Below are 24354 nucleotides of genomic sequence, written 5' to 3' on the forward strand. Positions count from 1 at the left end.
TTATCATGATCTCGAAAGGAAAACTTCGTCGATGGTTTATTCCTGTATATCCCTGAGATTTAATAGAAGATTTCTCTTACTCTATCTTCTTCCTTTCATTTTAATGGTAAATTAGTTTGACAAACTTTATTCTTCTCTCTCTCTCTCTCTCTCTCTCTCTCTCTCTCTCTCTCTCTCTCTCTCTCTCTCTCTCTCTTTCTATCTTTCTTTTTCTTTTTCTCTTTCTCTTTCTCTTTCTGTCTTTCTATTCATTTTATATACATTGCCGGAGGCTAAGTTTCGCGAGCAGAGTTTCCATTTTCAAATGATAAAAGATTTTATACTTAGGTTATATACTTTCTACTCATCTACAATTCCATCATATCACAAATCCCTTTTATACTTTGTCCGGTCTTTCTTTGTTTCAAAAACATCTCAAAACAATGTTTATCTTTATTTTCAACAGTTTATTAGATTATTTTTTTTGCTTCCCACCCACCACCCGTTTCTACTCTATGATTCTCCAACCCGTTCTCCCTCTACCCCTCTCGTCTATGTCCACTTTCACGTTTACTATATACTCGTTCAATTAAAATTTTCTGAATAATTATTAATTTTGTGGATATACATTTTATACTTACCGTTAGCCGAGTGAAATCAGTTAACAAATTACAAGCTGAATACCAACGGATTTGTAATGTATTAACGACTCTCAGCTGTTTCACCGAGTGAAATTTTTAATTAAAAAAGTTATTCTAACGATAAGCTTAAGAAAATGACAGATATTCTATGGGATCTTTACGTAACAGTAGCAAACTTTCGAAAATTATATATATATATATATATATATGAGATAATATTTCAATGTCAGAAAAACATTATTTCGAATTAATTCGTTAATTGCAAACATTTTAATTACATCCACGTAATTAGAAATTAATACCAGGATTATTTTCCTTTTCTATTCTGTTTTTTTTTTTCTTTTTCTTTTTCTTTTTCTTTTTCTTCCTTTATTGCGTGGAAAGGAAACGTAAAAAAATAGATATTAGCTAAAACTTAAGAACAATATCCTTTTTTATTCCCAGAGACAGGATTCGCGCACAACAAAGTTATATTAATAATACAAATGGATACAAGAAAATGAATGTACGCGAAAGAAAAGGAAATTGCAATTTTAGAAAAAACTTCACTTTTCTTTAGTTCAAACGCAGAGATTATGAGCGATTAGCTAGATGTACATAGACAAAAGGACAAAGGCTGCCAAGGCTGTTACAGTCTATTCGTCTTTTAAAAACTAACGTAAAACGTTATATATTGATTTCGCGATTAATACAATTAATTTTAATTACGATTAAATACATATACGTTTTTCTAATATTCACAGAATATTTATACGATGACTCTCTCTTTCGAATTTTCATTCGTTCGCACCAAGAATGATCTAGATGCGATCCAACAATTTATCTTTTCGTTTCTTTTTTTCTTTCTTTTGATTGAAATGCGTGGAACACAGTCTCTTTCGTTAACAAAACCGATCGTAATTTCTGATAAATTTCGATTGCCCATTAGATAGATCGAGTACGAGGTATTTTTAAATTCGTTAATATCAAGATAAAAATGTGAATTGGTTTTTCAAGTTATGAAGAATCGTACAAATCGTATCGATCGTTGGACGATATTTACAAACGAGAACGATCTCGAAACTAATGCAATCAATGTAAAAGATCCGATAGAAAATACGGTCGGTTCGATTTGAGAGTAGAGTCTAAATTTGATACGAATGTTACATACATACATACGTACGTACATACACACACAGACATACATACATTATACATACATACATACATACATATATATATATATCGGTTTATACTCCAATACTATCTATAACATTAACTGCTTTGGATTTATAATCATATAAAGATCATAATCGATCGATTTGATTGAATAAACAATTTTAACTCCAAAGCATCTCTCGTGCAAGATTCGAGTAACCAGACTCGAATAAAATTGTTAAAGTCGAGTGAGAACTTACCGAAGAAAAATAAAATTAAACTTTGACGTACTTTTTTCTTTTTTCCGTTTTTTCTTTTTTTTTTTTTTTTTTTATTTTATTTTTATTATTTTTTGTTGTTTTTTTTTTATATATTTTTTATTTAGGAGCGCATCGTACCTACGTTCTTTTAATGAATTAAAAAGAAGAAGAAAATAAAAATTCTTTTACGAACGTAAGCTGCATATACGATAGCGATAAGAAAATCGATCTATTTATTTATCTACTTAAATGCCTCACGAAATAAATTTTTTGCCGAATGTAAGAGAAGAAGAAGAAGAAGAAGAAGAAGAAGAAGAAGAAGAAGAAGAAGAATACTGACAGAGATAAATAGCATGTCTTTGAAAAGTCTAAGAAATTATGTAATTATCAATTCGATTTCGACGCGTGTAAATACGAAAACGAACGAGAAGAGATGATAATATCGATCGATGTTCGTCGTACGATAAATTCCACATATTTACTTACAATACGACAACGTATTTCTACGTTAGATACAATTATTAATCCTATAATTATTATTATAGATGTTCATCCGTTTTTTGCTTTTGTTTTTTCTTTATTCTTTTTTTTTCTTTTTTTTTAATTTTCTTTCCGTCTTTTTTCTTTTTTTGTTGTGTTTTACTTCTCACATACAACAATTAAAATGACAGCCGCGTATGTACGAGCTATTATTAAATATGTATATACAAATAATCATCCTATCTAATACTCTCTCACAGCGATTGATCACTCTGATAAATAATTATCCTATTAAATAGTAACATCGCGTTATTTATTACACTAAATAATCGCAAAAATGTATACGCTCTATGAATTTCAATTTTGTTCTTATTTTTCTCGTTTCCTTTTTTATTTTTATTATTTTTTTTTCCCCTCTTTTCATTCCTCTTCTTACGCATCGCTTGTATCTTTTCCATAAACATACATGCATACATACGTACATACAACCATACATACATACGTACATACATACATACATACAACCATACATACGTACATACATACATACATACAACCATACATACATACATACATACATACAACCATACATACGTACATACGTACATACATACATACATACATACATACATACATACATACATACATGCATACATACATACATACATACATACATGCATACATACATACATACATGCATACATGCATACATACATACATACATACATACATACATACATACACTCTCACACACACGCGCATACATACACACATACATGCATACATACTCTTACACTCTCTTACACACGCACGCATACATACACACATACACACGCGCGCGCGCGCACACAGATACATACATACATACATACGCCGTACATATCAGCACCAATTATAAAGCAGCACCAATTTTACGAGAGGAAAAAGGATAAAATAAAAAAATGATTCTCTGAAAAATAAACGATCAATAAAAGAAATTCTTTTTTTCATAAAGGCTACTATGTACCGTCTACTACTATTTCTATTATTACTATCGATGGACTATCGATTACTACTACTTAACAAAACTCGATGGGATTTTTCGATGTTACATATTTGTATGAAGATACGATAGTATATAATCGTTGAATAACAATTAAATTAACAGAGACAGTATTTTTAAAGTTGTTAGAAAGACGAATCAACGAGAATAAAAATACAATAAAAATGGAATACTAAATAACGATAACAAAGAAATGTTACTATTAAAATATCATTGAGTACTAAAATGCAAGCACTATCGTCGGCGTTACTCTTCATTATTATTTTTGTAAAATGAGGCTATGGTTTTTTTTTGTTTTTTTTTTCTTTTGGTTTTGTTCATTTTTTTTTTGGTTCTTTTCATTTTTTTTTCTTTTTTACCAAGACAAAGATACTAGAATTTGTCGTGCTGCTTTTTTCAATATTTGGTAGATCACTTTGGTACATCTATTTTAGTCACGTATTCGGCGTCATTTGTTCTAATACCTAAGCTGCTTGTGCGCACAGTATATATGATTAACATCGTAGGAACCTAGAAGAAAAGCGACGATACCCCTTATCGCTTATCAAAGTAAACCCGACGGTATAGAAATTTTTCCGTTAAGTTAGATTTCTTTATTTTTTTTTTTTGCTTTTCCTCTTTTTCTTTCTTTTTTTTTTCTTTTTTCTTTCCTTTTTTTTCTCAAGTTCGTTGGACTAAATTGTTGTAATCTAGTTAACGTAATTCAAATCATATTGTGTGTGTGTATATATATATATATATATATATATATGTACACACTTATATAATAAATTATCTCAGTTTGTTTCCTTTCTAGATACACCATATCAATCTGGTAAATCTTATATATCTTGAATTCTAGATTTCTTGAAACGGACGTATTCTTACATATTTTTATCGGATTAAATCTTAATACCAAGATCACGAGAGATATATCGTATCAAAAAATCTTAAACGAATCATTTAAACATCGTAATGATTCGATCGAGCTAGGATCGTGTAAAAACGGATGAAAACGAATCAACGTAAGAAATAAAACAATGTCAAAAAGAGTTACGATTAGAGTTGGTTATTTGTAATTAATCTTTCGACGACACGATCCAACCTCCGATGATCGAAATCGATTCGATCGATTAGCTTTGATTGAATGATGATCGACTTTAAAGGCTAGATCAACCAGTCAATGTTAACAATTCCAATTTCAGACGGTATTTTCATAACGATACGATTTATTCCCGTCCCTTTTAAAATCATCTTCCAAAAATTACGTAGAACTTTGAGTAAGTAAGAAACAGAGAGATCGAGTTATATAATAAAAATAACAAGGACGACGACGACGACGACGACGACGATGAAAAACGGCTTGTAATCGTTAATATCCATGGCATAGATATGTTTATCAGATAAAATAACATTATTAATATAAAATAACATTATTGGGATCTTGGACGAATTTATAAAAACTCGTGGAGTTTTTATCCATAATACGTGAAATATCGTCCGATTCCTTTAGAGAAAATTTATTCGTTTAATAAAATTTCTTAAAATGATCGATTCGATACGATCGATCGATCATTCGCATATGTCAACGATTGGATAGGGGGGGGGACACATCTTCTCGTTTTTATAGAAAAATTTTCGATAGGAAGTTTTGATCTTTTCTTTTTTCATCTTTCGTTTTTTCTTTCCTTTTCTTTTATTTTTTTCTTTCTTTCAAGATTTTAAAAAACGTTCTCAGGTGTTTCTTAGTCGTACTTTTTTGGAGCTTTCGTGTTCGCGCCAAGAACTGGTTGTGCATACACCTTCGCCCCTCCACCAATCGTTCACGTCCTTGTAAAATTTCGCTGGACGATCGTCGTGCAACATTGCACATACACGACACCAAAAGTACGTGTTTATAAATTCCCCTGTGCCTTTCCATCGGAAATACGAGTTGTAAAGTTCGTCGTCGTGATCCAAACGATGAAGATAAGTTGCCAATTCTTTCGGCGATTCGAATTCGTCGACGTGGATGTAAGATCGGTACGGTGCACTTTTTGCATAATCGTTTGGATGTGCACCCATCACGATCGGCAATACGTTGTGCCTGAAATCATCGTTCGTTTTAATAATTATTTATGTTTTTTTTTATATATATATTTTTTTTCCTTTTTTTTTCTTTCATAGAGATTCAATCATGGAGCTTAATCATTCTTTGTTTCTTTTTTTTTTCCAAAAATAATGTTCTCCCGGTGATCGAAGATGTCTCTTTTTTTTTTTTCTTTTTTCTTCATATATATCGAAATAATCGAATATAGATATACCTATTCTATTCTGGATGATGGTTAACCCGCAAGCTCTCAAGTGTATTATACAGATAATCGATTTTATTGAAAAAGTTTAATCAAGAAAAAGGGTCCATACCCGAGCCCGTTCACGAAGAACTTTTCCGTTATATAGTCCTTGCAGTTGGAATTCTCAAAAGCGAGATAAAACTTGTAATCCTCGTCTAACATATCGAAACAAGTTTGCGATTGTGACCGAGGACAACGCAGTGTACCGCAGGCACCATAAATGTCTACTTGAATGTATTTGGACAGTTCCTTGGCATAGTGCATTCGTTGATTTCGTGGATGACAGTTTGAAACGAACCAGGCGACCTTAATCGAAGAAAATAAACGATGATAAATATAAAATGAAAATATATTTATAATATGATAACAACTTATTCGATTAGGTTTATTAAAGTTTTTCTTTGTATATGATAACGAAGAAAAGATCGACTCACTTTTTTCGTTTTATTAGCGGCATAATTAAAAGTCTGAGAGATTTGTTTGACGCTAGAATCGTAATATTGCCATCTTTCGTAGGGCGCAACTATGTCGCTGTCACGACGATAAGTCGCGGTCCAATTGATAAGAGCATTTTTTACGCTTTGCGTGTGATAAGGACATTCTAAAAAATACAGCATCCAAACCTAATCGTAACAATCGTATAATCGATTAGAAATATAATCGTTCAAATATTAATGGATATATTAAATGTTTTATATGGGATCCATACAAACCTGATTACGAGGTCTTCGTCCTACATGTGTTACGTAATCCTTGAATAATATTAAATCTGCCTCGTCTGGATTATCACGAACGATGGTACATGTGTTCACGGGACAACGATGTTGGACGAAAATATCCGAACCGACTTTGGCCTCCCCCATACCATGGGGTACCATTATTTTTTTTAATCTATGCTCGTCCGTTCGATTGTAATCAGGTGGTACGAACATCAACTAAACGTAAGAATAAAAATTTATATACAACGAGTATATATATATTTTTTTTTTTTAAACAAATGATCTTGGCAAAGATCGACGTTAGACGAATTTCGTTAACGAAAAAAATTACGTATGTACTTGATTAGTCACACGATCATCGTAAGTATCCTCTTCGGGCCACAAACGTGCCAATCTTCGACCAGTACGACGAGATTTGGTAGCTGGATATGGTCTTCTCGTTCCACCTTTCATGTACCAAGGCCTTCTCGATGGAGCCAAAGAATCTATCGAATTTTCCGACAAGATGGTCGTCCCAGTCGAATTCATCTGTTTCGTCAAGGAAAAAATATAGTCACAAATGAGTATAATGGTAATAGTTATATATATATATATTTATATTTATATTTATCGCAGAGCTGAACGAAAAATTGAAAAAAAAAGAAACCAAAATCTAAGACGCCTTCTAAATAAAAATACTTTATCAACTATGACGAAGTTAATTTCTGACAAGCTTATATTTTCAAAGGAATTTTTAGCATCATATTATAATTCACGTTATTAACTAGCATGATAATGATTTTACGAGCTTGACAAAATTAACCTTGTTCCTTCGATATTATTCTATCTAATCGACGAGATCTAAAGATTCAAGCGTGTTATGTTCACGTGCTACACGAAAGCTTCGTTCGTTCGTTTGTTCGGTCGATGTAATTGAGCAATAAATCTCAAACGCGACGAAAATTGATTTCGAATTATCGCATTATTTCAAACGAGAAAATCTACTTTCTTCTTCTTCTTCTTCTTCTTCTTCTTTTTCTTCTTCTTTTTCTAGAAAATCAAAAAAAAAAAGTTTATCGTTGAAAAAAAAATCGTACGCGTACAAATTGTACCTGAAACTATTTATATATTATTTCAAATTGCTGTGTTGGTAGGCATGACGTATATATGTAACTTACATACATATGTATGTACTTTTAAAATCGTTTTTTAAAGAATAGGAAAGCAACAAGAAGAAAAACTAGAACTCGTAATCCGAATACATTTTCGAACTACGATAATAGAAACACACATACACGCACGCACGCGCACATACACATCACCACACACATCACCACACCTTACACACATTCAGAGATAAAGAAAAGTAGAAAGAGAGAGAGGGAGAAAGCGATATATGTGTGTGTGCGTTGAAGCGAAAGCTAACGATGAACTGCAAAAAGCAGTCCGATTAGTCAGCCGCAAAAAAAAGCCACTAATCGCTTACTACTTATGCGACATTTTGCTGTGAAGAAGAGAGGCATACGTCGAAAAGGCAGGCTAATTGCTTCTCTTTCGTACGTTATATTCAACGTTACGATCTATTATTAAATATACCTCGGTTACGTCTTTTCTCTTGATCATCTCTCGAATCGTATGCATTATCCGTATCGTCGGCTTCTTCGATTTCAAAGGCCAATACTGTTTCATCTGCGACTGAAATTTGGCACTTTAGACAGTGTCTAAACGTTTACAAGAATTATAACACGTTGTACGTTTTTCGCGACAATTATCGTGTTTCTTAAAAAAAGGAAAAGAAAAAATAAACCAACTCAAAATAATGAAAAACTATAAATATTACTTCCTATATCATATTTCTTATTTTCTAACTAATTATAATCTAAACCAATCCTTCAATGTCTGAATTTCCAAATTTCTACAATTATACGTACGTCACGAAGAACGTGTAAAAAATAAATACGATATATCATCTTCTCTTTTTTTTTTTTTCTTTTTCATCGCGTTCGATTCGAGTAAATGCAGCACGATGCAGCGCGATGCATCGTGAAGCGATAGAAAAAATTTTCTAGTTTCGACGAACGGTTTCGTTTCGGAACGATAATTTGTCGTTTCGCGATGCGGAAGAAAAAAAAACCGTACAGGGACGATACAAAGGAGTTGTTGGTTTGGACGATATAAAAAAGAAAAAAAGAAAAAAAACATTGATAGAGAAGGCACGCGAGAGAGTGGAAAAATATATATATATGTGTATATATATATGTATACATTTTACATATATATATATATATATATCACAATGTGAAAAGCTTTCGTATACACCTGATAATATCGATCCATAGTCGTCCTTAAAGGAACGCTAAAGAGTCCGTAGACCGATCGATATTATCGTGCAGCGTTTTGGGCTGCGCAATCTTATTGATTACACACACATACACATACACATAGATAAAAAGTAGCTACAGAGAGTGTTAAAAGAGAGAGAGAGAGAGATAGAGAGAGAGAGAGAGAGAGAGAGAGAGAGAGAATTGTAAATCTTAAGTCAATATAATCAGAATGTTAGAAATAATTTTTATATAATTAATTATTATCGTTACTATCGTTATTTTTAATAAAAATTAATCATGTGTGTATATATATATATTATTATATACCTTGGTCGTGTCTCCAAGACCACGAAGAGATTGCACTTGAACCGGATCCGATCGCATCGCATGCCAGATCTCTTTTTGACGTACATTCATAAGTACCAGCAACATCCCCGTCAAACAAAATACATAAAGGAAGCATCTCTTCAACGATAAACGCGGCAGACCCATGCCGTCAGTCTCCTACTCGTGAGAATGAAATTCCTTTTCTTCTACCTTCTCCTTGACTCCTTTGATTCCTTGTAACACGACGACATTCGGCCGAGCTAAAGCATAAAATTCTTTATAAAATTCATTCCTTTTTCTTTTTCTTTTTCTTTTTCTTTTTTTCTTATTTTGTCATGATTTATGAGAAAAAGAAAAATAAATAGATTCATCAATGAAATATCGTATTATAGGAAAGAAAAAAAAAAGGGAGTGAACATTTGTAAATACCCGGTAATAAATTTTTCTTTCTTCTATCCTTTTTTTTTCTGTTTCTTTTTTTTTTCTTTCTCTCAGTAGGAATATATCTAGTCGTAGTTGCATACTGTTCGATAATATGTCGATAATACGTCGATACTACCTACTTCTTGCATCATCGCAAAACCAGCTTCTTCTTCTTACGTTAATCGGCTTAATCGACTTACCAACTACTATATAGATACTATACTTTGTATCTCTTATATGTATACTTCTTTTTATTTTTTGGACGAGAAATTTTGCGTCGATCCATACGTACATATACATATAAATACATATATATATATATACATACATACATATATACATCCATGCATCTGTACATATTTAACAATAGCTAATTACATTGATTATATGATCGACGTAATTTGCTTAACAAACAAGTTTTTCAATCGAATCGATTATTATTCAGATATATCATAACAAGCAATTACGACGTCTGAGTATTACACGTTATATCATAGAAGAATATATTATTAAAAATATATAAAATGTTTTTAACGTTATGGACTGTGTACGATATTAATTCGAAACATAAAAAACACGTACCATCGTTGTTTTCGTTCTCGCAACAGCGTAATCTCGTAATAAAATTAAATATTTGTTCGAGAATGCAAATTCTTTCACAAAGAATAAATTCAAAAAGAAAAGGGGAAAAGCGAGGTTTAGCGTTGTTTTCATTTGAAACAATCGAGGTTACTCATCACGTTTTATCTGACAATGAAAGTTTTAGCGTTACTCGTCGGTAGATAAAAGAAAAAAAAAAAAAGTGTTTGAACGTTTCGAAAGTTCCGGAATTACTGATGTCCATCGTGAAACGCCTCAATAACATACTATCTTATCGTTATTTCGAAAGATTAGGGGTAACGTGTGTGTTTATAATCCTCTAAATATTTTTTATAACCATGACCGAGATTTCATCGTAACGATTCGTTGCATTTTGGCGTTATCGTTCTTTTCTCTCTCTCTCTTTTTTTCTTTTTTTTTTTTAAATAAAACGAAACGGATGATCAATAACATTTGCATATTTCGTCGTCAGAATTGCATTTATATTTTCGATGATCTTAAACGCAACATTATTAAGATTCCTCGAAATGTCAAAAGAACAAGTCTATTTAAATTAATCAAATTTCATACGTATTTTTTTATTTATTTTTATTATCTTTTTTTGTTTTTTAATTTCTTTCTTTTGCTTTATTTTCTGGCATTTTAGTTTCAACACATATATTAAACCGTTTTTTTTTTGTTCTTTTTTTTTTTTTTTTTTTATAATATACATTCGTGCGAAATAAAATTAAAAAATGTGATTCTATAAAGAGAAAGAAAGAGAGAGATTAGCTCGAGATTAGCCTAATGTATTTTATAGTAAACGCGTTTCTTATCCCCGTAAAATCTGCGATATAAATTGAAAAAGAACGAAATTATAACATGCACTAATTAATTACGTATAACGTAATGTCAATTCTAACGAAATGAAATTTCAACAGCGAGTACACGTTAATTTCGTTTGAAATAATCGCAACCTTTGAAATCTTTTCTTCGAGGCACTTTGAAATATATAGATACATAATATAGATACACATGTATGTATGTACGTATGTATATACGCATGTAGCTAAAGCACGAGTATAAAGCTAAGTAAGTACTTGGTATGAACAACGAGAATATATTCTATGTCGATGAGGAAGTAGCAAAGCGCTTAAGAAACATCGACGCGAACTTTTCACGGTCTATTCTTTCTTCCGTCACTAAAAGATCAAGTCTAGGAATATATTTTTATGGTTGACCGAACTACGTCAAAGATATTATCTTATCAGTGAAAGAGCTACGATCGAAGCCACGATTTTCACGCCCACCATATTTGAATTACAATCTATCTTTCTTTCTCTCTCTCTCTCTCTCTCTCTCGTTCTCATTCTCTCTCTCTTTTTTTCACTCACTCATTCTATCTGTCTGTCTCTATTTCTGTCTATAGCAATTTGTAATATTACATGACATTGGATATTCCAGGAAAATACAAATATATTGTTCCTATATATTGTAATCGTAAAAATGGATACATTCGATACGATCGAATACATTATATTATATACTTTAGGAATAATTCCTGAACGATTTTTATGGAATTTTTTTTTGTGTGTATATATAGGGAAAGAGAGAGAGAGGAAGAGAAAGAAAGATATTTAAATAATCTCTTCATAGTCTCTTCCTAGACTTTTATTTCGATACGGTCAGTGCTCGTATTGTCATACTCGTGAACGGACGGTCACATAATAAAAATATATGTGTCAATGCGTTACCGTATTGTATTGTAACGCTAATTTCATTTGCGGTACTATGAGAATACGTAAATGTGGCAGCTAGGATTAAAAAAAAAAATAGGATATAAAAAAAAATGTATAAAAAAAGAAGAGAAAAAGAAGGAGAAGGAAAAGGAAGAGAGAAAAAAAGAGGAAAAAGAGGAAAGCCCATGTATTAAGCACAAGTAGAAAGGAGTCAAAGCAAGGAGAAATTGCAGTCACGCTTAAAGACCCGAGCGAGCCTGTACGAGGAGAAGTCCTCTGGTAAATTAATTAGTCTCGCCAATTTTCGACTTGAAAATACGTAAAACAAAAGCGAAAGGAGATCGCTTTTAAACTAGGTCATACGATATAAGAAAAGAAAGAAAGAAAGAAAGTTAGAAATAAATAAAGAAAGAAAAAGTGAAAACTTATATACAAGAATGTTTTTTTTTTGTTTTTTTTTTTTTTTAATTTAACGATTTGATTTGTGGATTATTAATGCGTTAGATATTGTTCATCGTGTCACCAAAGCACGCCTTTCAATTCGCATTCTCATGCACGTAAAACAATTCAAACAACTTCGTATATACATACATATGCGTACGTGTGTATGTGTATATATATATATATATATATATATATATATATATATATATATGTACCTACATAAAAGCGATCTCGACAGCACAAACTCCGGAAATAATTACAAATGGGATTTAATCGAGACTTCGTATAACCGGAAATAAATGCTTTTACACGTTTCACTTTTGCAATGTCATTTTTTTAACATGCACTCGAATAGCTACAATAGCTTCTAGAAAAGCAACGATCGTTGTGACTAAAAAAAAAAAAAAAGAAGAAGAAGAGAACTTCGGAAAAAAAATCTTTCAAATTCGATGAATTAATATATTAAGTTTCGTGTTTTGTTTTTTTCTTCGAATTTTTGTCTCTTTTTTTTTAAACAAAAATCGAGTTAATAATATCGAGATATTTTTTTTAACGATTTCATCGTTGCATTTACCCGAGCGCGAACTTAAAGAGTTAATATTTTAAAAATGTGAAAGTTCAAAGTTCAGAGGCAAATTTAAAATTCGATTTATATCGAAAGAACAACTCGATAGTACTCTCTGACTCTCGTGAATCGCGTGAGTCGCGTACGAATCAACCTTTGCGCCCACTCCCCAATTCTCCTCCCCTTTTGCTCTCTGCACGATAATATTCTCCTTGCACGTAATCCGCCAAGGAACATCAAACGGACACAAATACGTACAAGCTAATACACGGATGCTCGAAACTGTGTTAGGGTAGAGTTCTGCCGCTATTATCTATTATAAATCTAATCTTACGCGAGCAAGTATTATATTTGTATCTATGTAGGATAATTAGAAACGTTCTTTTTTTTTTAATCTTTCTACTGAAATTAAAATTTTTTTTGTATCTGCATTCAAAAAGCAAAGAAAATGATAAGTTTTGTGTACTTTATACCAATAGAAAATTTTCTTTTCTCCATTCCGATATAGTTTTTTATATCGTCAACATTGTAACCGCAGATACTGTATTCTAAACAACGACGACAAAAAAGAATATATATATATATATAAAATCTGTCTTTTTCTAATTCGAACTATTTCTCAATTAAAAATAAAGTCTATTGTTCAAACTCGTGAGCGCGATATATTAGAAACAAAAGTACAAAGAAGTCGTACAAAGAATATAACAATGAAATGCCCGGTGTGAAAATCGCACATCATTAAATAGAAAAGAAAAGAGATGAACTATAGATAGATAGATAGATAGATAGATAGATAGATAGATAGATAGATAGATAGATAGATAGATAGATAGATAGACAGATAGATAGATAGACAGGTAGACAGAGAGACAAACAGATAGACGGATAAAATATAAAAAAGAAAAAGATACGATAAAAAGCCTGTAAGTAAAGGATAAAACAATGACGTTAGGAAAGATTTAGTTCGGCGATAGGAAATATTAATGATGATCGATCGGAGAGAAGAAAGTTATAGGAGGATATACCTACATAATGTGATAACGAATAGAAGTATAGACAGATAGATATACATAGTGTATGTATTGGTGTGTTGTGTATGTGTATGTATGGGTATCGTACGTACCGTAAAGTAAACTTCCTCGAAGGGAGACTCGTTCACTACCACGTGGTCGACCGCGGTATAGAACGACGATAAAGACAACGAAGATGATGATGACGATGACGATGACAACGACGACTGCGACGATGACGACGACAATGATGACGACGACGATGACGATGACGATGACGATGACGATGACGATGACAACAATAACAACAACGACGACGACGGCAACAAAAACGGCAACAACGACGACGACGACAACGACGACGACGACGACGACGACAATAATGACAATAACGATGACGACGACGTTTTTGTCAAGAAACGCGTACGTCCGTAAAAGTCAACAGGACGATGTCGGACGTCGTTCGACGGAACGTCGTCGAACACCGTCGTCGGGTCACATGTCGGAAAAGAAAAGGGGGGAGAGAGAGAGGATGCGTTCAACCCCTTACGTTCTACCCCACGATTTTCTTCTTGCAAGGTAGCCAGAGCGCTAATGCGCGCGCGAGCAAACGTGCGAGACAACTCGCCGTCGTCTGGCGAAAACTCGCGCGCGTTTAACGGACGACGGAGCTGAGCTAGCTTCTAGACGTGCGACCCAGCCCGTCGCTTCTATCCTTTTCGATATACTCTCTACCATTCCTCCCCCTCCCCTCTTCCCTCCTCATCTCCCCCGATCCACCACCTATTGCCTTTACCAGGTTCCACTTCGTAGAGGGTGGCGGCGAGGGGAAAATCCATAAGAGTCGCGTCTGCGCCCTCCGACATTTCTCGTCGCTCTTTCCCCTTACGATTTTTATCCTTTTCTTTGTTCCTTTCTCTCTCTCTGTTTCTCTCTCTCCTTCCTATTTCTCCTTTGTATACGACCGGACTCGATTTTAAACGCTTCTTTTTCGCGCCAAATATACATACTCTCTTTCTTCTTTGATATTCTTACCTATTGTACGAAGAGAGAAGTGCAATGTCTTGCGATATCGTTCGATCGATCGATCGATCGATCCATCGATTTATCCTCGCCATCTTTTTATTTATTATATTTAATCACTATTTATTACATATGTGTGTGTTTGTGTATATATATGATATATATTAGCTATTTTTTGTTTATATATATAATATAATGTGTATATATATATAATATATATATATATAAAATAGCTTTTGTATTATATTTAATAACGATAAAGGCTTATCGTTTTTTTCAATCGTTATCGCAATAAAGTTTTATAATCATCCGGTTTATTTACAATTTTAAACGCAAAGCGTGAATCTTATAGCGATACGATTTCAAACAATCAAGATATTTTATTTCCTTCGAAATATTTCACGATTAAATTTGCGAATTAAAAATTTCGTTGCTAAGTTCACGTCAAACGAGACCTCGAGGATATCAACGATGTTACACACTTTTATGACATTGCATTTATTTAGAGAAAAACTTATTGGTCCGATGAAAAAGAGATACGCAATTATAAACACAATAACGTTTTACCGCCAGCTGTTAATTCTTTTGCGAATTAAACGTGAGCGCCATTACGTTGACTATTAAGCTTCGTTCATAATATGCATGTAATTCTAATAAAGGCATCTTTCGCATCGACCAATCAGAGCCCGTTACAATTCACTATGATTCTATATTATTCGATACTCTTTACGTAGGATATACACGTTATATGCACACGGTGAAAGTTAATGCATGAACGTGTTTAATAAACACGTGCTTTTCTGAACGCGATTGTAAATTTTCAATGCACCAATTACTTCAGACTGTTCTTCGAAAGAAGTATTCGATATGACCCGCTATTCGATTCTTCTTCGTTTCCACAAGAGAAAGTAATTTCTAATAATCGTATTAAAAAGAAGGATAGAAAAAGAGGGTATATAGTGTCGGATAAAAATATGCGTTAACGATGTTATAAAAATCTTTTATATATATATGTGTGTATGTATATATATATATATATACACGTATATATAATAAAATATAATTGATATGTTTAACGGGACTAAACGTGCGCCGTGGAAACCATCGTAGTGACGCATCGTGAAATAACTTCAATTGATTTTGTTCATAGTTTAGCAATCTATTACGTCAGCTAGTGCGATAACTTATATTTGTGTTTGGTGTTTGATAAATCTTTTATAAAAATTGTTTGTCGAAGTTACCGAAGATTAAACGTATTTTAACGGCAAAGATTTTGACGAAGGAAAATCTGTCCGCCATGGGTAAAGAGAGATTTTGTTTTACGATATTTCTATGTATTTTTACGATTGGTATCAATTGACATTTCTATACTGTTATCAAAAGAAAAAATAAACGAATCATTAATGTTATTTCTAGAATATATCTCTCCTTTAGAAAATATATTAATCGGATAATCATCCTTATTTTTAATTAACGTTCTTGCGTATTTCAAATATTTTGTACATTTTTTATTTATTTCGAATCGATGTCTAACGATATTTTATGTTGTAAAAATCTCAGAAGCAGTTACGATAGAAGGAGAAAATTATGAAGTTGTTGATGAATGTTTGGAAGAAGATGACTTATTAAATACTCAAAACAAATTAAAAAATATGAAGAATCCGGAAGAACGTAACGCCAAAAATCCTATAGAAATAAAAATGTCAAGTAGTGATTTATTTGAAAATATAAAAATAGACATAGAAGAGAATGTAAAAGTGGAATGTAATATTAGTTATGATATTAAAGAAAAAAAAGTAGAAAGTAACGTTTCAGCTATAGAAATTATAGAAATAAAACCGGAAGAAGATAATTCTATTGATTTTACTATAGATGTTCCTTTAGATCAATTAAATGAACATAAAGATTTAACCGATGAAGAGGTTATGCATCATCTTGATGAAATAGAAAATATTGTATTAGATCCTACTTTTATAGATTCAGATAATAAACGGCTATTCAAAACCAAAAATTTATCTGAACATATTTTTAATAAAAATCAAGAAGAAGATAAAAAAAACATCGAATGTATAGATATTTCATCTCCAGATAATAAACAAATCGACGAGAATGAAAAAACTATATCGGAAGAAAAAGAAGTAGATAATAAGGAAACGCATAATACAGAAATACATTGGTATGAAAAAAAGGTAAAAATTGCTATTTTTTTTAGCATATATTTAATTCCTTATTGTACTATAGTCATGACTACTTGTTATTTACAGCTTGCCGAAAAAGTAGCAACGATAAAGGAACGAATGTCAAAGTTAGCTCGTGTTTTAGAATTTTCTTATCCAGTATATCAGAAATGGCTAGAATGGACAGAAAAAGTGCATGGATCACCAATATGTAAATTAGAAGCAGCACGTCATTGTCCATTAGACAAACCTCACACTAATCGTTGGAAATTTATCTGTAAGTATATAGATGCTATATCAAAATTATTGTCTATGTATTGAATATAGTTATTTATATTTATGTAAAATTGCTAAAATGAATAGTAAATATATATATATATATATATACACACATATATATATACATATGCATATGCATAATATTAATACATTGATCATCTGTACTCTTTACCTCTAATTGAGCACAGCAGTTAAGTGAAAAAACCGTGATTAATCATAGACCGTGTTAATGTTATAAACGCGTTCAACAAGGCTTCTCTATGTATTTGCAAAAAATAAAACTAGATGGGTTTGTGTCAGTAGAATAATCTCTACTGACACTGTTGACTTGAATTTCAATGGAACGAACGATTCATTGAAAATATGTATAATAATTCATAGGAATAAACTGTGAATTTATGAATCTAGAAACGTCAACATTGACCCCCATCTTTTAAGTGCATAACTTAAAAAAGGTGTTATGTGTGGTTAAAGCATAAATCCATAAAGTATTTTGTGATAACAATACATACACAAATGTGATTAATAAAGTGATGAACTTCACATCAATATCGCACATTTTCGAGTGTCTCTCCATATTCTTATTCATTATATACATATATTTTGCTTTGTGTATGCTAAACAAATTATATATTTGTAGCATTCAAAATCTGTATATCATAATGCATTGATGAAAATATAATTTGACTAAATATACGGAACAATTACGTTAAATAAAAATTGATAAACTAAATTAAATGATCAAACTTTTATTTTGAAATGAATGAAGCTATATTTATATGTAAATCAAATTTCTTTTTGTTTTTTCTATTTCTTTTTTCTCTTTTAATATTTTATAATAATAATTCAAGATTTATAACATATTTTTGTTTACAATGCAATAATAAATTCTCAATAAGCCAGTAAATATTATTGCATATTTTACGATTTCTGAAAAATAATTATTACAGATGAAACTAAAAGATGTAAAATATTATTTCATTTATAATATAGTATATCTTATATTATTTATCCACTTTATTTTTTAATACAATAATAGTAAGTCTGTCTAGTGGATTCCATTGAGAAAATCAGAATATGACAAATATAAGTGTAATGAATTGTTTAGTAATCCAATGATAAAAACAACCTGACATGTTTAGGCAGCAGAAAGAATCTGCAGGAGGTATCAAAGGAGGAGGATGCATCTATTAACAAGAGTACAGAAACAGTGTGGCGACTGGAACCAACTGGAGCATGGGGTGTTAATACTGATAATATCTCCGAGTTTCCGCCTTTTGTATTGCGCGCAGTTAAGGTATATCTAATTTTGCTACATAAATGCAATTCAGCACGTTTAACTTCTGAAAAGCATATACATAATTATGTATTTAAAAAGATTGAACATTCTTGGTAAGGGATATTAGCATATGAAAATTTTCAACATAATGCTTAAAGTAAAATAGTCTTTTTACAAGGACAAGGATCTTTTGTTCAATAGTGCAATTATGATTGATGTTGCCTAATCTTTTGTATGGAGAGAAAGATAAAAATTATTAAATGAATTGCAGACAGCAATAATTATTATGATAAATATAATAATAATATTATCATAATAATACAAAATGATATTATAAATATATATCATTAAGAATAATTACAAATTTAATGACAATGAGTCATCAATTGTTCATAAAACTATTTTTATAATTGGCAACACACATAAACGCAAAATATAATGGATGAGTAAAAAATAAAACATAAGAGATATGTTTTTTTCTTTTATCAAGAAAACACAAAAAACATATTGTACAGAACAACTCCTGGGATATAAGATTGATATAAGATATCAATCTTATAACGAAATTAAATTCAACATCAAGAAATCTCAACAAGAAAGAAGATTATAATGCCACAAGTGAAATTATATGCAAAGTATGTAACAATATTACTATTGTAGTATTGTTACTGCTATTGTAATAAAGGAATGCTTCTATTGAAGAACTACTCCTTTTATATATTGAACAGACGGAACGCTATAAATAATAATATGCGTCAAAAGAGCTATGTAATTTTTAAAAATATAAAATATCATAGCTTTTTCTGTTGTATGAATGATACAAATAAAATAAAAATATAATAAGGATGTGAATTGTGTTATAAGAAGAGGAACCAGAATTATCTTCGAAGGCGACTACTGAATAAGAAGAAAGTTTTACAAAAATTATCGAAGATCCTAGAATAAGAATATTGTCTCACAGAAATTGTGAAAAAATGGGATTTATTGTGGCAAAATAATAAAATTTTGATCACTGTTGTATATAAAATATCAAAGAAATTGAAATGATCTTGATATCTTACTTTGTTAAATTAAACTTATATACTGCGTGTGTGTGTGTGCGCGCGCGCGTACGTGCGCGTGTGTGTATGTGCGTGAGGGGTGTATACTCCTGTGTGTGCTTTATAATTTTGCAAAATAATACAATATTTAATAAATTTTAATTGTTAAGCTATATCACAATATGTATATATATATAGGACTATTATTTTTAATATTTCATATTTTATTATACAGATATTCGAGAACTTTCTTCAATCTGTACAGACAGAGGAATCTCAACTCTCTGCTGAACAATTTTCTAGCGACACGTGTATAGAAATTGATCAGAAAAAAGAAACAAGCACTGAAGCAAAACAACAATGGCTTTGGCTTGTAGTAAGGTGTAATAGTATGGATGAACTTATGCTATTTGTAACTGGAAAAAATATCAGTCGCGGTACCATGGATCGTTTGAAACAAGTGTACGAATCTGGATCTGGAAAAGATTGCAACGTTAAGTCACTGTATTGTAAATCTGTGAATAAGTAAGAATTTTATATATTATATTTACTAAAATTGTGCTCAATGTAAGTTTCTTTTCGAAATCATGGGCTTTTGATACGATTAAAATCGTTATGTTATAGATGCAATGACACAATTGTCACGAATACGACATTTTTGGTGGGATCGGAAGCTTTGGATGAAATTGTTGGGGGTATAAAAATACAATTAGCTCCAAAAACAAATTTTTGGTCTAACCCTGCAGGTGCAGAAAACGTAGCGAAAACGGTAATAGATTTATTGTCACCAACACCAACAACAACGGTTCTTGAAGTTGGATGTGGAATTGGTCTGATTGGATTGATGATGGCGTCCGTAAGTATTTAAAATACATTCTTTTATAAATATATATAAATCTATCTCTTACATATTATATTTTCACAGAAATGTCGACAAATTATTGGAGTTGATTCCCAGTCAGAAGTCGAAGAAGCAGAAATGACGTGCGAGTTGAATAACATAAATAATGCTTCTTTTATAATGGGTTCACCATCCGAAGTTACAGATGTGATAGCTAATTCATTAAAAAATTGCAAATCTTCTGCCATCATTAATGCAAATACCAATATCGGACGAGGTGTGTATATTTTTTAAATGCAGTATATGTATTCTAAAATCTATAAAATCCTTAAAAACGATTCAATATATTATTATTATCTTTATATATTATAGCAATTGACATTATGATATGTCTACGAAAAATTTCTTCGTTAAAACGATTAGTAATGATAACTACCTTAACGAAACAATCTGTACGCGCTATATTAGAATTGGTTAGACCTGCTAATCGAGTCATTGGAAATCCATTTATGCCTGTCAAAGCGTGTGTAGTCGATACATTACCGGTTGGCCCACATTTTGAAGTGATAATTTTAATGGAACGACATTTTATGCTTAAACTCAAACAGCCGTGGCATCCTAAAGCATCAGAACAGTCAACAAATGCTAGTAACAGTATTAATAGTATCAAAGAAAATCCGATCGAGTCATCTTCTATGTCTGATACCAAAAAGGCAACTAAAAAGACTGTTGATAAAAAGACAGGATTTAATCGTTCAAAAGGAAAATTGAAGGGAAAACGTGCTCATTCTCCGGAAACAAATGAAGGCCCAGCGAGAAAGTTTGCCAAAAAATTTGAAAAAATTGTTTTCAAGCCATGGCGAGGTGGTGAGTATTAAGATGTATGATATAAGTTTAAATATATGTAAATGTACAAATGATAAAATTAACGTAACACTATTATAATATATCACCAGATTCATCGAGGAAAAAAGATAGAGCAGAAGAGGTTTCTCAGTTTCGTATTAATCCTATGTATGAAAAAAAGGTAAGGGACAACAATGATCAAACTGATCTAAGAGAGCGATTATCCAATAATCGCGTTGATCCTGAAATTGTAAATAAAGTAAAAGAACAGCAAGCGATTTTGGACATAGCGAAAGAAAAATTAAGTGGATCTTCTTCTACGGTAGACGTAACGACTGCTAAACAATTACAAGACATGTTAAATATGGTTCTTGAACAAACGAACAAACTTCAGAGTCAATTACCACGTTCAGTTTGGGACCGTATTGCACCGCCTGAAACAGCTGAACATTCGAGTGGTAAAAAAGATGATCAGCCTGATCCGTTACTTAAAGGGCGTTACATACAAGAGATTGGTGCAAAAGATATTTTAATAACTAAGGAAAATAAGAAATTTTTAGAAAATGACGAAGAAGAATTATATAAGATAAATCCAATGTACAAGAAATATGGGACTATACCATCAATAGAATCAAATATGCTCATGCCATTGACAAACGATATACCCATGTTGAATAGATCTTTACAAAAGTCATCACCAGAACGTTATCATGGGTCGGATATTTCTAAACAACATTTTGTAGAAATGCCTTGGAACAGAGACAAAGGTTTTGAAAAAAATCGTTGGGGCGAATCTTCTAATAGCGGGAGGAAACAGACTATGTCGCCTATGAGAAAGCACGTATCTCCGATGAGACATCGATTATCTCCTTCAAGAAGGTTTTCACCGAAACGTCCACTCTTGTCTCCGCCAAGACGACCACTTTCTCCCCCTAGAAGGCATATGTCTCCTCTTAGACGTCCTATATCTCCCTTCAGGTCGCGTAATAGCTTAATAGGTCGTCCTTTTTCTCCACAAAATCGTCCAATATCAGGATCAAGACGTCCCTTGTCACCACCTAGACGACCAATGTCACCACCAAGACGACTTATGTCTCCACCTAGACGTGCACTTTCACCACTGATTCGTCCAGTATCACCCAGAAGACATATGTCTCCACTAAAACAACACGTATCCTCGATGAGAACTATAACCCCACCGAGAAGACAAATTTCTCCTGTAAGACATCAAATATCTCTATCAAAGAGACATCTATCACCATCTGGAAGAATAATATCTCCGTCGCGTCGAGATATGCAAAGTGGTAAAAGATTGTTAATGCAACAAGAGAGACAACATCAACCTCCTATGCGACTAGAAGGATCCTTTCGAATCGTTTCATCGCGTCGTCCTATGTCACCTCTAAGACGTCAACCATCACCACCTAGACGTCAAATAACACCTCCTAAAAGATTCGCTGACGACTGGGACATACCTAGTCGTGGTGCAATAGAACAGGATAGTTGGCATCTTAACAGTAGAATACCCGATAAATCCTGGCGCGATGAAAGACAATCTTCTAATTCCAATTGGGACCAACAAGCTTCTAGTAATAGATATCATAATACTGTAAATCAAGATAAGTGGGATATTAAAGACTCTTCTCAAAATAAAATGAGAATTTCTAGTGGGGGAGATATATGGAATGTCAAACAGTCGTCAACGATGCAAAGTTTAAAAGATCCCTGGGCTACGAGTTCAGACAACAGGTGGTCAGGACCTTCGAATTCGTCATTAAATAATGATAATTGGAATATTCGAGGAAAGGAAAGTTTCGGTAGTAGAGACGAATCCTGGATGGATAAGAATAAGAACAGATGGGATTCATCGATGCATAAGGATTCTTGGAATCAGCAAGGAGATAAAGACGATTGGAACGATCTTCCAGAAGATGCAAGGGATCCATGGGGTGACGATAATAGTAGTATTGGCCTAAAAGAACGATGGCAGAAGTTTGATACACCTAGTACGTCCGGTTGGGGAAGAGAACACGAAAAAATGGATTCATGGTCCAATCAAAAAGATAATTGGCAGAACAAAGGACAATCTGCTGGAACTTCCAAATCTATATGGCAAAGTAATAACAATCAAAATATGGGAGATTCGCGTTGGATTGCTCAAAGTGATATTTCAAAAAAGCTACAGCCTTCTAATTGTCAAAGTGGAAATAGTACATTAGGATCATGGCAACAACAGTCTATCTTTAATTTTCAATCTCAGCGTTCTTTTACTATGACTCAGTTTAAAGATCATTGCTAATTACAATTTTCTTTTTTCCTTCTCATTGCCCATAGAAAATTTGCGTTTAATTACTTATTCTCAAATGACTTAGAATTTATTTGATTAGTTCGAAGTGTTCGATTAACATTTGTTTGAAATTTGTTATTTAAGGTAAGTGATAAAAAAAGATCGGAAGCAAAAAGTAAAAAAGTAAAATATTTTACTACATCTTTTTTTATTTTACGACAAATATTCATGCAATAAAATCTTCCGATTGTTTGTTCCCACCTTTTTTTTTTTTTTTATTACCTTACACGACATAACGTACCAATATTATAAACATTTTCAAACAAATGTCGCATTCATGAAAAAATAATGATGCGCATACTATTAAAACACTTATTATAATCGTTCTTTCGTATTAATAATGTTATAGTAATGTACACGTTATATTCACGAATAAAAAAAATGTATCGCTATTTCTGAAGTTTTAATCAAAGGCTTCAATTGTATAAAAGAAAAATAAATGAAGTTATGTAATCTTTTTACTTTCTCAATAAAACACGAGTACATTTTCCGTATGATTTATAAATTCATATTGTTAATCAAACAAATACCTGCAAGAAAAAATCAACATCGTATTTGTTTT

General features: G+C 32.0%; 2 protein-coding genes across 6 annotated transcripts; one reads left to right on the plus strand and one right to left on the minus strand.

Annotated features, from left to right (window-relative positions):
• Positions 1-1035: 1035 nt before the first annotated feature.
• LOC127064141 (glycoprotein 3-alpha-L-fucosyltransferase A) lies at positions 1036-14674 on the minus strand. 3 transcript variants are annotated; one of them, XM_050994758.1, is made up of 8 exons: positions 14074-14674; positions 9201-9460; positions 8146-8244; positions 6910-7098; positions 6565-6786; positions 6286-6474; positions 5922-6157; positions 1036-5604 (listed from the first exon to the last, which is right to left on the minus strand). In XM_050994758.1, the coding sequence occupies exons 2-8, from the start codon at positions 9363-9365 to the stop codon at positions 5253-5255; spliced, it is 1452 nt and encodes a 483-aa protein (XP_050850715.1). In that variant the 5' UTR covers positions 9366-9460; positions 14074-14674; the 3' UTR covers positions 1036-5252. The 3 variants fall into 3 exon arrangements, with proteins under 3 accessions (XP_050850715.1, XP_050850716.1, XP_050850717.1); XM_050994759.1 differs by lacking the exon at positions 14074-14674 and adding an exon at positions 10206-11786; XM_050994760.1 differs by lacking the exon at positions 8146-8244 and having other exon boundaries at positions 14074-14673.
• On the plus strand, positions 11895-24248 carry LOC127064131 (uncharacterized). 3 transcript variants are annotated; one of them, XM_050994737.1, is made up of 9 exons: positions 11895-12220; positions 16544-17172; positions 17248-17437; positions 18582-18736; positions 19994-20283; positions 20383-20614; positions 20684-20876; positions 20972-21466; positions 21556-24248. In XM_050994737.1, exons 2-9 carry the CDS (start codon positions 16636-16638, stop codon positions 23742-23744), a joined length of 4281 nt encoding a protein of 1426 aa, XP_050850694.1. In that variant the 5' UTR covers positions 11895-12220; positions 16544-16635; the 3' UTR covers positions 23745-24248. The 3 variants fall into 3 exon arrangements, with proteins under 3 accessions (XP_050850694.1, XP_050850693.1, XP_050850695.1); XM_050994736.1 differs by lacking the exon at positions 11895-12220 and adding an exon at positions 15906-16284; XM_050994738.1 differs by lacking the exon at positions 11895-12220 and adding an exon at positions 15907-16284 and having other exon boundaries at positions 17072-17172.
• The last annotated feature ends 106 nt before the right edge of the window (positions 24249-24354 follow it).

The sequence above is a fragment of the Vespula vulgaris genome, chromosome 5, assembly GCF_905475345.1.
Source record: "Vespula vulgaris chromosome 5, iyVesVulg1.1, whole genome shotgun sequence".
Taxonomy (NCBI): Eukaryota; Metazoa; Arthropoda; class Insecta; order Hymenoptera; family Vespidae; genus Vespula; species Vespula vulgaris.